The sequence below is a fragment of the Pleurodeles waltl genome, chromosome 1_1 (assembly GCF_031143425.1).
Source record: "Pleurodeles waltl isolate 20211129_DDA chromosome 1_1, aPleWal1.hap1.20221129, whole genome shotgun sequence".
Lineage (NCBI taxonomy): Eukaryota > Metazoa > Chordata > Amphibia > Caudata > Salamandridae > Pleurodeles > Pleurodeles waltl.
The window spans coordinates 189330753-189346462 of record NC_090436.1 but is presented as its reverse complement, the minus strand read 5'-3'; the positions used below and the strand labels follow the sequence as shown (position 1 = coordinate 189346462).

Genomic DNA, 15710 nt, shown 5'->3' with positions numbered 1-15710 from the left:
GGTGACCAAAAGAAAGGGGTCACAAAGACTCCCCAGGGGAAGGGTGATGAGACAACCAAAACTAAAAATAGTAAAGAGTCTTCTACAGGCCCCCAAAAACCTGCACAGGAGGGTGGGCCCAGAGCCTCTTCACAAAACAATGGGTACAAGGGTAAAAACTTTGATCCCAAAAAGGCCTGGTGTCATAGCTGTAAACAGCATGGACACCAAACTGGAGACAAGGCCTGTCCCAAGAAAGGTTCCACTCCAAACTCCCATCCAGGTAACACTGGTATGGCTAGTCTCCAAGTGGGATCAACAGTGTGCCCAGAGCAAATCAGGGTCCACACTGAAGCTACTCTAGTTTCTGAGGGTGGGGTGGATTTAGCCACACTAGCTGTCTGGCCGCCTAACATGCAAAAATACAGACAGCAACTCTTAATTAATGGGACTAGAATAGAGGGCCTGAGGGATACAGGTGCCAGTGTCACCATGGTGACAGAGAAACTGGTTTCCCCTGGCCAATACCTGACTGGAAAAACTTACACAGTCACCAACGCTGACAATCAGAGAAAAGTACATCCCATGGCAATGGTTACTTTAGAATGGGGAGGGGTCAATGGCCTGAAACAGGTGGTGGTCTCCTCAAATATCCCAGTGGACTGTCTGCTTGGAAATGACCTGGAGTCCTCAGCATGGGCTGAGGTAGAACTAAAAACCCATGCAGCAATGCTGGGTATCCCTGAACTGGTGTGTGTGAAAACAAGAGCACAATGCAAGGCACAGGGTGAAAAAGTAGAGCTGGAGTCTGGAAAAATGGCCCAGCCTACCAAGAGAACAGGAAAGTCAGTTGGGAAACCAACTGCAACACAGCAAAAGAAAGGGAACCTCTCTTCTCAGGAAGAAGTTCTGCCCTCTGAGGGAACTGAGCCTTTGGAGCTTGAACCTTATCAGGTTGAGCTCTTAGGCCCAGGGGGACCCTCAAGGGAGGAGCTGTGTAAGGGACAAGAAACCTGTCCCTCTCTTGAAGGCCTTAGGCAGCAAGCTGCTGAAGAGTCCAAGGGCAAGAAAACTGGAACCCATAGGGTCTATTGGGAAGATGGACTCCTGTACACTGAGGCCAGAGACCCCAAACCTGGTGCCACTAGGAGAGTGGTAGTGCCTCAGCTGTTCAGAGAGTTCATCCTAACATTGGCCCATGACATTCCCCTTGCTGGACATTTGGGACAAACCAAGACGTGGGAGAGGTTAGTCAACCACTTCTACTGGCCCAATATGTCCAACATGGTTAAGGAGTTTTGCCTCTCCTGCCCCACTTGTCAAGCTAGTGGTAAGACAGGTAGGCATCCAAAGGCCCCCCTCATTCCACTTCCAGTGGTGGGGGTTCCCTTTGAAAGAGTGGGTGTGGACATAGTTGGTCCACTAGAACCTCTCACAGCCTCAGGAAATATGTATATCCTGGTAGTAGTGGATCATGCTACCAGGTATCCTGAAGCTATTCCCCTTAGGTCGACTACTGCCCCTGCAGTAGCCAAGGCCCTCATTGGTATCTTTACCAGAGTGGGTTTCCCTAAGGAGGTGGTGTCTGACAGAGGTACCAACTTCATGTCAGCATACCTAAAGCACATGTGGAATGAGTGTGGAGTGACTTATAAATTCACTACACCATACCATCCACAAACTAATGGCTTGGTTGAGAGATTCAACAAGACATTAAAAGGCATGATCATGGGGCTCCCAGAAAAACTCAAAAGGAGATGGGATGTCCTCTTGCCATGTCTGCTTTTCGCTTACAGAGAGGTGCCACAGAAGGGAGTAGGATTCTCACCCTTTGAACTTCTGTTTGGTCACCCTGTAAGGGGACCACTTGCCCTTGTTAAAGAAGGCTGGGAGAGACCTCTCCATGAGCCTAAACAGGACATAGTGGACTATGTACTTGGCCTTCGCTCTAGAATGGCAGAGTACATGGAAAAGGCAACCAAAAACCTTGAGGCCAGCCAACAACTCCAGAAGTTTTGGTATGACCAAAAGGCTGCACTGGTTGAGTTCCAACCAGGGCAGAAAGTCTGGGTTCTGGAGCCTGTGGCTCCCAGGGCACTCCAGGACAAATGGAGTGGCCCTTACCCAGTGCTAGAAAGGAAGAGTCAGGTCACCTACCTGGTGGACCTGGGCACAAGCAGGAGCCCCAAGAGGGTGATCCATGTGAACCGCCTTAAGCTCTTCCATGACAGGGCTGATGTGAATCTGTTAATGGTAACAGATGAGGATCAGGAGGCAGAGAGTGAACCTCTCCCTGATCTTCTGTCATCAGACCCAAAAGATGGCACAGTAGATGGAGTGATCTACTCAGACACCCTCTCTGGCCAACAGCAAGCTGATTGTAGGAGAGTCCTACAACAGTTTCCTGAACTCTTCTCCTTAACCCCTGGTCAGACACACCTGTGTACCCATGATGTGGACACAGGAGACAGCATGCCTGTCAAGAACAAAATCTTTAGACAATCTGACCATGTTAAGGAAAGCATCAAGGTGGAAGTCCACAAGATGCTGGAATTAGGAGTAATTGAGCGCTCTGACAGCCCCTGGGCTAGCCCAGTGGTCTTAGTCCCCAAACCTCACACCAAAGATGGAAAGAAAGAGATGAGGTTTTGTGTGGACTACAGAGGGCTCAATTCTGTCACCAAGACAGATGCCCATCCAATTCCAAGAGCTGATGAGCTCATTGATAAATTAGGTGCTGCCAAATTTCTAAGTACCTTTGACTTGACAGCAGGGTACTGGCAAATAAAAATGGCACCTGGAGCAAAAGAAAAGACAGCATTCTCCACACCTGATGGGCATTATCAGTTTACTGTTATGCCCTTTGGTTTAAAGAATGCTCCTGCCACCTTCCAAAGGTTGGTGAATCAAGTCCTTGCTGGCTTGGAGTCCTTTAGCACAGCTTATCTTGATGATATTGCTGTCTTTAGCTCCACCTGGCAGGATCACCTGGTCCACCTGAGGAAGGTTTTGAAGGCTCTGCAATCTGCAGGCCTCTCTATCAAGGCATCCAAATGCCAGATAGGGCAGGGAACTGTGGTTTACTTGGGCCACCTTGTAGGTGGAGGCCAAGTTCAGCCACTCCAACCCAAGATCCAGACTATTCTGGACTGGGTAGCTCCAAAAACCCAGACTCAAGTCAGGGCATTCCTTGGCTTGACTGGGTACTACAGGAGGTTTGTGAAGGGATATGGATCCATTGTGACAGCCCTCACTGAACTCACCTCCAAGAAAATGCCCAAGAAAGTGAACTGGACTGTGGAATGCCAACAGGCCTTTGACACCCTGAAACAAGCAATGTGCTCAGCACCAGTTCTAAAAGCTCCAGATTATTCTAAGCAGTTCATTGTGCAGACAGATGCCTCTGAACATGGGATAGGGGCAGTTTTGTCCCAAACAAATGATGATGGCCTTGACCAGCCTGTTGCTTTCATTAGCAGGAGGTTACTCCCCAGGGAGCAGCGTTGGAGTGCCATTGAGAGGGAGGCCTTTGCTGTGGTTTGGTCCCTGAAGAAGCTGAGACCATACCTCTTTGGGACTCGCTTCCTAGTTCAAACTGACCACAGACCTCTCAAATGGCTGATGCAAATGAAAGGTGAAAATCCTAAACTGTTGAGGTGGTCCATCTCCCTACAGGGAATGGACTTTATAGTGGAACACAGACCTGGGACTGCCCATGCCAATGCAGATGGCCTTTCCAGGTTCTTCCACTTAGAAAATGAAGACTCTCTTGGGAAAGGTTAGTCTCATCCTCTTTCGTTTGGGGGGGGGGTTGTGTAAGGAAATGCCTCCTTGGCATGGTTGCCCCCTGACTTTTTGCCTTTGCTGATGCTATGTTTACAATTGAAAGTGTGCTGAGGCCTGCTAACCAGGCCCCAGCACCAGTGTTCTTTCCCTAACCTGTACTTTTGTATCCACAATTGGCAGACCCTGGCATCCAGATAAGTCCCTTGTAACTGGTACTTCTAGTACCAAGGGCCCTGATGCCAAGGAAGGTCTCTAAGGGCTGCAGCATGTCTTATGCCACCCTGGAGACCTCTCACTCAGCACAGACACACTGCTTGCCAGCTTGTGTGTGCTAGTGAGGACAAAACGAGTAAGTCGACATGGCACTCCCCTCAGGGTGCCATGCCAGCCTCTCACTGCCTATGCAGTATAGGTAAGCCACCCCTCTAGCAGGCCTTACAGCCCTAAGGCAGGGTGCACTATACCATAGGTGAGGGTACCAGTGCATGAGCATGGTACCCCTACAGTGTCTAAACAAAACCTTAGACATTGTAAGTGCAGGGTAGCCATAAGAGTATATGGTCTGGGAGTCTGTCAAACACGAACTCCACAGCACCATAATGGCTACCCTGAAAACTGGGAAGTTTGGTATCAAACTTCTCAGCACAATAAATACACACTGATGCCAGTGTACATTTTATTGTAAAATACACCACAGAGGGCACCTTAGAGGTGCCCCCTGAAACTTAACCGACTGTCTGTGTAGGCTGACTAGTTCCAGCAGCCTGCCACACCAGAGACATGTTGCTGGCCCCATGGGGAGAGTGCCTTTGTCACTCTGAGGCCAGTAACAAAGCCTGCACTGGGTGGAGATGCTAACACCTCCCCCAGGCAGGAGCTGTGACACCTGGCGGTGAGCCTCAAAGGCTCACCCCTTTGTCACAGCCCAGCAGGGCACTCCAGCTTAGTGGAGTTGCCCGCCCCCTCCGGCCACGGCCCCCCACTTTTGGCGGCAAGGCTGGAGGGAACAAAGAAAGCAACAAGGAGTCGTCACTGGCCAGTCAGGACAGCCCCTAAGGTGTCCTGAGCTGAGGTGACTCTGACTTTTAGAAATCCTCCATCTTGCAGATGGAGGATTCCCCCAATAGGGTTAGGATTGTGACCCCCTCCCCTTGGGAGGAGGCACAAAGAGGGTGTACCCACCCTCAGGGCTAGTAGCCATTGGCTACTAACCCCCCAGACCTAAACACGCCCTTAAATTTAGTATTTAAGGGCTACCCTGAACCCTAGAAAATTAGATTCCTGCAACTACAAGAAGAAGGACTGCCTAGCTGAAAACCCCTGCAGAGGAAGACCAGAAGACGACAACTGCCTTGGCTCCAGAAACTCACCGGCCTGTCTCCTGCCTTCCAAAGATCCTGCTCCAGCGACGCCTTCCAAAGGGACCAGCGACCTCGACATCCTCTGAGGACTGCCCCTGCTTCGAAAAGACAAGAAACTCCCGAGGACAGCGGACCTGCTCCAAGAAAAGCTGCAACTTTGTTTCCAGCAGCTTTAAAGAACCCTGCAAGCTCCCCGCAAGAAGCGTGAGACTTGCAACACTGCACCCGGCGACCCCGACTCGGCTGGTGGCGATCCAACACCTCAGGAGGGACCCCAGGACTACTCTACGACTGTGAGTACAAAAACCTGTCCCCCCTGAGCCCCCACAGCGCTGCCTGCAGAGGGAATCCCGAGGCTTCCCCTGACCGCGACTCTTTGAATCCTAAGTCCCGACACCTGGGAGAGACCCTGCACCCGCAGCCCCCAGGACCTGAAGGACCGGACTTTCACTGGAGGAGTGACCCCCAGGAGTCCCTCTCCCTTGCCTGCAGCGCTGAAGAGATCCCGAGATCTCTCATAGACTAACATTACAAACCCGACGCTTGTTTCTACACTGCACCCGGCCGCCCCCGCGCTGCTGAGGGTGAAATTTCTGTGTGGGCTTGTGTCCCCCCCGGTGCCCTACAAAACCCCCCTGGTCTGCCCTCCGAAGACGCGGGTACTTACCTGCAAGCAGACCGGAACCGGGGCACCCCCTTCTCTCCATTCTAGCCTATGTGTTTTGGGCACCACTTTGAACTCTGCACCTGACCGGCCCTGAGCTGCTGGTGTGGTGACTTTGGGGTGGCTCTGAACCCCCAACGGTGGGCTACCTTGGACCAAGAACTAAACCCTGTAAGTGCCTTACTTACCTGGTCAACCTAACAAATACTTACCTCCCCTAGGAACTGTGAAAATTGCACTAAGTGTCCACTTTTAAAACAGCTATTTGTGAATAACTTGAAAAGTATACATGCAATTTTGATGATTTGAAGTTCCTAAAGTACTTACCTGCAATACCTTTCAAATGAGATATTACATGTAGAATTTGAACCTGTGGTTCTTAAAAATAAACTAAGAAAAGATATTTTTCTATATAAAAACCTATTGGCTGGATTTGTCTGAGTGTGTGTACCTCATTTATTGTCTATGTGTATGTACAACAAATGCTTAACACTACTCCTTGGATAAGCCTACTGCTCGACCACACTACCACAAAATAGAGCATTAGTATTATCTATTTTTACCACTATTTTACCTCTAAGGGGACCCTTGGACTCTGTGCATGCTATTCCTTACTTTGAAATAGCACATACAGAGCCAACTTCCTACAAGTACCTCATTTATTGTCTATGTGTATGTACAACAAATGCTTAACACTACTCCTTGGATAAGCCTACTGCTCGACCACACTACCACAAAATAGAGCATTAGTATTATCTCTTTTTACCACTATTTTACCTCTAAGGGGAACCCTTGGACTCTGTGCATGCTATTCCTTACTTTGAAATAGCACATACAGAGCCAACTTCCTACAGAGGGTCATTCCTTCCGGGGTCCCACCAGCCCCGGCATGAAATTTCAACATTGCATTCACACGAATCATGCGTCCCCATTTGAGTCCCTCCACTCCTGCCCCTTCAGTTAATCTCTTTGAAGGTGGGATTTCTGGTTGCTATCACTTCACCCGGGTGTGTCTGTGAGCTTCAGGCATTATCCCTATGTGCTTAGATAAAAAGTTATTCCAGGGTTAGAGTTGCCATCCACACCAACCCCAAATTCCTCCCTAAGGGAGCCTCTTACTTCCATCTTAATCAGTCCATTGAACTTCCTGTCTTTTCCCCACAACCTGATTCAGTTGCGGAACGTGCTCCCCATACTTTAAATGTAAAATGACCCCTTATGTACATTGCCAGGTGGATAGTTAAATGCATCCAGACATGTTGTGCCAAAGCTAAGAGGACTCTGACCACTCCTCCTTGAGCCCACTCCAATCAGAAGAATCGAGCATCTATTCTTCCTGAAGAACAGCCCAGTAGCTGACATATGCAAAGCAGCTACTTGGTCCACACCACACAGTTTAACAAAACATTACTGTGTGGATGTCCTAGCCCGCCAACCAGCTTATGTTTTTCAGGCAACGCTCCATACACGCTCAATCTGCTACAATATTAACAGGCTAGCCACCTCTTTTTGGGAGGACTGCTGTAAGGAAATGCCTCCTTGGCATGGTTACCCCCTGACTTTTTGCCTTTGCTGACGCTATGTTTTGAATTGAAAGTGTGCTGATGCCTGCTAACCAGGCCCCAGCACCAGTGTTCTTTCCCTAACCTGTACTTTTGTATCCACAATTGGCACACCCTGGCATCCAGGTAAGTCCCTTGTAACTGGTACCTCTGGTACCAAGGGCCCTGATGCCAGTGAAGGTCTCTAAGGGCTGCAGCATGTCTTATGCCACCCTGGAGACCCCTCACTCAGCACAGACACACTGCTTACCAGCTTGTGTGTGCTAGTGAGAACAAAATGAGTAAGTCGACATGGCACTCCCCTCAGGGTGCCATGCCAGCCTCTCACTGCCTATGCAGTATAGGTAAGACACCCCTCTAGCAGGCCTTACAGCCCTAAGGCAGGGTGCACTATACCATAGGTGAGGGCACCAGTGCATGAGCACTGTGCCCCTACAGTGTCTAAGCAAAACCTTAGACATTGTAAGTGCAGGGTAGCCATAAGAGTATATGGTCTGGGAGTCTGTCAAACACGAACTCCACAGCTACACTGAAAACTGTGAAGTTTGGTATCAAACTTCTCAGCACAATAAATGCACACTGATGCCAGTGTACATTTTATTGTAACATACACCCCAGAGGGCACCTTAGAGGTGCCCCCTGAAACTGTATCCAACTACCCGTGTAGGCTGACTGGTTTTAGCAGCCTGCCACACTTGAGACATGTTGCTGGCCACATGGGGAGAGTGCCTTTGTCACTCTGTGGCTAGTAACAAAGCCTGTACTGGGTGGAGATGCTTATCACCTCCCCCTTGCAGGAACTGTAACACCTGGCGGTGAGCCTCAAAGGCTCACCCCCTTTGTTACAACATTCCAGCTAGTGGAGTTGCCCGCCCCCTCCGGCCACGGCCCCACTTTTGGCGGCAAGGCCGGAGGAGATAATGAGAAAAACAAGGAGTCGTCACTGGCCAGTCAGGACAGCCCCTAAGGCAACCTGAGCTGAAGTGACTCTTGACTTTTAGAAATCCTCCATCTTGCAGATGGAGGATTCCCCAAATAGGGATAGGAATGTGACCCCCTCCCCTTGGGAGGAGCACAAAGAGGGTGTAGCCACCCTCAGGGCTAGTAGCCATTGGCTACTGCCCTCCCAGACCTAAACACACCCCTAAATTCTATATTTAGGGGCTCCCCAGAACCTAGGAACTCAGATTCCTGCAACCTAAGAAGAGGACTGCTAAGCTGAAAAACCCTGCAGAGAAGACCTAGACACCAACTGCTTTTGCCCCAGCCCTTCCGGCCTGTCTCCCCCCTTCTGAAGACACTGCTTCAGCGACGCTTTCCCCAGGGACCAGCGACTTCTGAATGCTCAGAGGACTGCCCTGCTCTAAAAGGACCAAGAACTCCCGAGGACAGCGGCTCTGTTCATCCAAGACGGCAACTTTGTTTCAAAGGAGCAACTTTAAAACAAGCTGCGTTTCCCGCCGGAAGCGCAAGACTTGCTACTCTGCACCCGACGCCCCCGGCTCGACTTGTGGAGAACAATCACTTCAGGGAGGACTCCCCGGAGACTGCGAGTAGCCAGAGTTGCCCCCACAGCGACTCCTGCAGAGGGAATCCCGAGGCTCCCCCTGACCGCGACTGCCTGCTCCTTAGATCCCGACGCCTGGTAATGACTCTGCACCCGCAGCCCCCAGGACCTGCAGGAGTGACCCCCAGGAGACCCTCTCCCTTACCCAGGTGGTTGCTACCCCGAGGAACCCCCCTATTGCCCCCCCCTGCATCGCTGAAGAGACCCCTTGGTCTCCCATTGATTCCTATTGAAAACCCGACGCGTGTTTGCACACTGCACCCGGCCGCCCCCGTGCTGCTGAGGGTGTACTTTCTGTGTGGAATTGTGCCCCCCTCCCCCGGTGCCCTACAAAACCCCCCTGGTCTGCCCTCCAAAGACGCGGGTACTTACCTGCTGGCAGACTGGAACCGGGGCACCCCCTTCTCCATTGAAGCCTATGCGTTTTGGGCACCTCTTTGACCTCTGCACCTGACCGGCCCTGAGCTGCTGGTGTGGTGACTTTGTGGTTGCTCTGAACCCCCAACGGTGGGCTACCTTGGACCCAAACTTGAACCCCGTAGGTGGTTTACTTACCTGCAAAAACTAACAAACTCTTACTCCCCCTAGGAACTGTGAAAATTGCACTGTCTAGTTTTAAAATAGCTATATGTGATTTATATGAAAACTGTGTATGCTATTTTGATTATTCAAAGTTCCTAAAGTACCTACCTGCAATACCTTTCATTTGAAGTATTACATGTAAAATTTGAAGCTGTGGCTCTTAAAATAAACTAAGAAAAGAGATTTTTCTATAAAAAAAACCTATTGGCCTGGAATTGTCTGAGTGTGTGTTCCTCATTTATTGCTTGGGTATGTACAACAAATGCTTAACACTACTCCTTTGATAAGCCTACTGCTCGACCACACTACCACAAAATAGAGCAAATAGTGCTAGTTGCATGATCCCTTGTGCTCAGGGGGATCCGTTGAGGATCCACCAGTTCTGCCTGTACATCCTTACGGGGTCTGGCTGCCATCCCACACTGCTGCCGACAACAAACAAACACTGTTCTGAAGCCTGCTGATGAGGGCAACTCAAACAGGGGAAGGCAGAACAAAGGATTTCCTGCAAGAGGGGTGTGACCACCTCTCTCTTTGAAATATGTGTCTCTTGGGAGGGGTGGCCTCTGAGCGCCACCAGACTGCTTTGAAGGGCATATTTGGTGCACGCCTTGTATAACCCAGTGTAAAGAAATGTCTCCCTGTTGCAGTTACCCCCCACTTTTTGCCTGATACTGATGCTGACTTGACTGAGAAGTGTGCTAGGACCCTGCTAACCAGGCCCCAGCACCAGTGTTCTTTCACCTAAGATGTACCATTGTCTCCACAATTAGCACAAACCTGGCATCCAGGTAAGTCCCTTGTAACTGGTACCCCTGGTACCAAGGGCCCTGATGCCAGGGAAGGTCTCTAAGGGCTGCAGCATGTCTTATGCCACCCTAGGGACCCCTCACTCAGCACAGACACACTGCTTGCCAGCTTGTGTGTGCTGATGGGGAGAAAATGACTAAGTCGACATGGCATTCCCCTCAGGGTGCCATGCCAACCTCACACTGCCTGTGGCATAGGTAAGTCACCCCTCTAGCAGGCCTTGCAGCCCTAAGGCAGGGTGCACTATACCACAGGTGAGGGCATAGGTGCATGAGCACTATGCCCTTACAGTGTCTAAGCAAAACCTTAGACCTTGTAAGTGCAGGGTAGCCATAAGAGTATATGGTCTGGGAGTCTGTCAAACCCGACGCGTGTTTCCACACTGCAGCCGGCCGCCCCCGTGCTGCTGAGGGTGTACTTTGTGTGGACTTGTGTCCCCCCCCCCTGGTGCCCCACAAAACCCCCCTGGTCTGCCCTCCGAAGACGCGGGTACTTACCTGCTGGCAGACTGGAACCGGGGCACCTCCTTCTCCATTGAAGCCTATGCATTTTGGGCACCACTTTGACCTCTGCACCTGACCGGCCCTGAGCTGCTGGTGTGGTAACTTTGGGGTTGCTCTGAACCCCCAACGGTGGGCTACCTTGGACCCAAACTTGTACCCCGTAGGTGGTTTACTTACCTACAAAAACTAACAAACTCTTACTCCCCCAGGAACTGTTGAAAATTGCACTGTCTAGTTTTAAAATAGCTATGTCATTTATGTGAAAACTGTATATGCTATTTTGCTAATTCAAAGTTCCTAAAGTACCTACCTGCAATACCTTTCATTTGAAGTATTACATGTAAATCTTGAACCTGTGATTCTTAAAATAAATTAAAATATATTTTTCTATACAAAAACCTATTGGCCTGGAATTGTCTCAGAGTGTGTGTTCCTCATTTATTGCTTGTGCATGTACAACAAATGCTTAACACTACTCCTTTGATAAGCCTGCTGCTCGACCACACTACCACACAATAGAGCATTAGTATTATCTCTTTTTGCCACTGTCTTACCTCTAAGGGGAACCCTTGGACTCTGTGCATACTATTCCTTATTTTGAAATAGTGCATACAGAGCCAACTTCCTACAGCACCCTACTTTGGACTTCAACTCTGTGACTTTATCTTCCATTTCAGAGATCCCGCCTCCAGCTTTGGTTACCCTGGCCACTGTATATCACAGGTCTAGTCTAAGGAAGACCGCCTTTACACCCACTTCTCCAGTTTTTATCTTTAAGGCCTCTCTGGAGTTCCGGATTGCTTGCAGGATTGTTTCTGACAAAGAAGTGATCCTGTCCGCTTGAGTAGTACATAATGTCTGCGGTCTGAGTGGAATCTCTAGGTCCAGTCCTGGTGTACTTATTCACGGCTCCTTACTTGCGCATTGGCGGGTTCATATTTTTTACCACCCTTATTCCGGGAATAATTGTGGGAGGAGGGGGCCATAGGCTTGTAGGTTAAGTGTTGTTCCCTTTCAGGACTGCCCCTGCTTCGAAAAGACAAGAAACTCCCGAGGACAGCGGACCTGCTCCAAGAAAAGCTGCAACTTTGTTTCCAGCAGCTTTAAAGAACCCTGCAAGCTCCCCGCAAGAAGCGTGAGACTTGCAACACTGCACCCGGCGACCCCGACTCGGCTGGTGGAGATCCGACGCCTCAGGAGGGACCCCAGGACTACTCTGATACTGTGAGTACCAAAACCTGTCCCCCCTGAGCCCCCACAGCGCCGCCTGCAGAGGGAATCCCGAGGCTTCCCCTGACCGCGACTCTTTGAACCTAAAGTCCCGACGCCTGGGAGAGACCCTGCACCCGCAGCCCCCAGGACCTGAAGGACCGGACTTTCACGGGAGAAGTGACCCCCAGGAGTCCCTCTCCCTTGCCCAAGTGGAGGTTTCCCCGAGGAATCCCCCCCCTTGCCTGCCTGCAGCGCTGAAGAGATCCCGAGATCTCTCATAGACTAACATTGCGAACCCGACGCTTGTTTCTACACTGCACCCGGCCGCCCCCGCGCCGCTGAGGGTGAAATTTCGGTGTAGGTTTGTGTCCCCCCCGGTGCCCTACAAAACCCCCCTGGTCTGCCCTCCGAAGACGCGGGTACTTACCTGCAAGCAGACCGGAACCGGGGCACCCCCTTCTCTCCATTCTAGCCTATGTGTTTTGGGCACCACTTTGGACTCTGCACCTGACCGGCCCTGAGCTGCTGGTGTGGTGACTTTGGGGTTGCTCTGAACCCCCAACGGTGGGCTACCTTGGACCAAGAACTAAGCCCTGTAAGTGTCTTACTTACCTGGTTAACCTAACAAATACTTACCTCCCCTAGGAACTGTGAAAATTGCACTAAGTGTCCACTTTTAAAACAGCTATTTGTGAATAACTTGAAAAGTATACATGCAATTTTGATGATTTGAAGTTCCTAAAGTACTTACCTGCAATACCTTTCGAATGAGATATTACATGTAGAATTTGAACCTGTGGTTCTTAAAATAAACTAAGAAAAGATATTTTTCTATATAAAAACCTATTGGCTGGATTTGTCTCTGAGTGTGTGTACCTCATTTATTGTCTATGTGTATGTACAACAAATGCTTAACACTACTCCTTGGATAAGCCTACTGCTCGACCACACTACCACAAAATAGAGCATTAGTATTATCTATTTTTACCACTATTTTACCTCTAAGGGGAACCCTTGGACTCTGTGCATGCTATTCCTTACTTTGAAATAGCACATACAGAGCCAACTTCCTACAGTTACTATTTTAGGTTCATATGATGCACCACATCTCCTAGTAGTGGAAGACTAGCATATGGATTAACATTTTATATATTTGTTCTTGGGCACACATACACATGGTATGCTGGAGAGTAATGCTCTGTGTGCCCCCCAATGCATGGTTGGCTTCAGGGTGCCCTATGGAAGAGCTGTACATAAGGCTGTAACAGAGACTTTGAGATTTGTGTTTATATTTCTGAATATAGTTCAGAAACAAGCTGCACGCCGATGGGAACAGATGAGTGGTGACTTCTTCATTTACTGTGGTGGATCTTGGCACTCATTTCTTCATGTAAATCACTGGCCAAACTCTGTCTCTGTTTGCCTATGGCCACTTAGAAAGGTATAGAGTAGAACTGGCACTCAAGTCAGTCAGTAGATATGACATTTTTGTGGGCTTAGTGAAGCTGCATGGCATCTCAACTTTTGTTTCTTAAAAGAAACTTGCCTATGCTGTAATGAGACATTAAAATGTGACATTCATTTAAAAACTGACCAATATAATTTTCTTCTAAAATAATTAATGCATTAAAGTAATGCTCTATATAAATTGTTTATTCTGTTCTTTGCGTGATTTTTAATGCCATCTTTATTTCTATCTTTACAGACCTACAAAGAACATTTAGAAGGCCAAAAACACAAGAAGAAAGAGGCAGCTTTAAAGGCCTCTCAGTCGACCACCACCAGCAACAGTGTAGCTGCTCGTGGGACACAGAACCAGCTGCGTTGTGAACTCTGTGATGTCTCTTGCACTGGAGCAGATGCATATGCTGCTCACATAAGAGGGGCAAAGCACCAGAAAGTAAGTTGAATTTGAGATACCTTTTCAATTACCCTAAATCATATTCATCTGAAAAAATTACATTGCAAGTGTTCACTCCTTAAACTTTGGAAATGGATTCCTTATACTTCATTACTACATATTAAGCCAAAAATTGTTACTCAAGACTAGTTGTGAGAGTTGTATAAGAGACTAATCAAAGATTTCTTGGACTAGTGAGAAGCTGGACAATTCAGTTTTAGTTTGAGTTCATAAAAAATACAAAAAGAAAAAACTAGAAGAAAGGTGGCTAGATTTTTGTTCTCAAAGTTTGATTTTTCTTGGCCAGCATATGATTGCCCCATCCTTCCACCATTGTTGATGCTGTGAATTTTAATACCAGCCTTTGAGTTTTCCAACCCAGTGACCTCAAATAATTTCTGCCTGGTCTGAAGTGTTTGCACCCAAGAACCTTCTTTTGGTGCACCTCGTTTGGCTCCTTCTCAGTCTCCACTAGACATCCCCACAACATTACTGGCATCGAGGGGACTTCGCTGCTTTTCAGGTTGTGTTCCAGAGAATTACTGGACAGGTGTTATGCAATTGGCACCTTTTTCCAGTTTTGCCCTGGTTGGACGAATGTGGCGTATGTAATCCGTGCCTGTCACAAAAACCCAACAAAGTTGCCTGGAAGCCCCGCGGGGCCTTCCATTGTTGGGGGAAAAAAAAAAAAAAAAAAAAGTCACCGAAGAGAGAAGCTTTGTAAGCATCACAGAATGCAGCACAGACTCTTGCCCAAGACCCCTTAGATGTTAGCGCCAGAAGATCAGTTCTATGCAGAGGATGAAATTGCAAGTCCTTCCTGCCTCTCTGCTGCACAGTTGGGCTGCAGCATGTATTATGCCACCCATTGGAGCCCATGCAGACTGTGACTCCAGGCCTTCTGTAGCTGCCTGCGTGAAATGGTATATGCACCCTTCGACTGCTGAACCTGGTAACTGCATTTAGACAGAAGTCACCCCTCTGGTAGGCACTTCAGCACAAGGGCAGGATGTGTGTCTCGAAGTGTGAGGGTACCCCTGCACAAGCAGGGTGCCCTTACAGGCCCATTCCAGGGAACTGTGTGCGGGGGAAGCAATCTTAAGGTATGTAGTGGACACTGGTAACTCAAGTGGTCCAACTACATAATGGCTTCTCCAAACCTAGGCATGTTTGGTATCGAACATGTTGGAATCGTGCAACTGCACAGATTCTAGTGTTAGTTGTTATACCTTGTACTCTGGGGGTTCTTTAGAGGATCCCCCAGTTCTGCCTTTGCAGCCTTACGGGGTCCAGCTGCCAGCCTGTGCTGCTGCTGTCCCCAGACACTGTTCTTCCCTCCTGCTCATGAGCCAGGCTCTGGCTGGAGGAGCAGAACCAAGGATTTCCTGCAAGGGAGAGGTGTGACCACCTCTTCCGTATTAGGTGTCTAAGGGCTAGGGGGTACTCTAAGCGCCACCATATTGCTTTGAAGGGCACATTTGGTGCCCTCCTTGCATAATCTGTTTTGCACCAGTTCAGGAACCCCTGGTTCCCGCTCTCGTGCGAAACTACATAAAGGACAGGGAGTGACCAGCCTCCCTGTCCAGCTCGTCTCCTAGAGAGGTGCCCAGAGCTCTGCCAGGTGGCCACTTGATTCTGCCATCTTGAAAATAAGATGGTCAGAGGCCCCTGGGAGCATCTGGTTGGTTAGGCCAGGCAGGTGATTTCCCTAACCCCCTCTGATAGGTTGGTCACTGCAGAGAGTTACCAACCCCCTTTTAGAGTTATTTAAGGGATCCCTCGTG

General features: G+C 49.2%; 1 protein-coding gene across 1 annotated transcript in view; it reads left to right on the top strand.

Moving 5' to 3' along the window:
• The window catches only part of ZFR (zinc finger RNA binding protein), a 501254-nt gene that overhangs the window by 210629 nt on the left and 274915 nt on the right, over positions 1–15710 (top strand). Inside the window, exon 9 of the mRNA XM_069233188.1 lies at positions 13732–13926. Coding sequence (XP_069089289.1) covers positions 13732–13926 — 195 coding nt within the window. The remainder of the gene's footprint in view (positions 1–13731; positions 13927–15710) is intronic.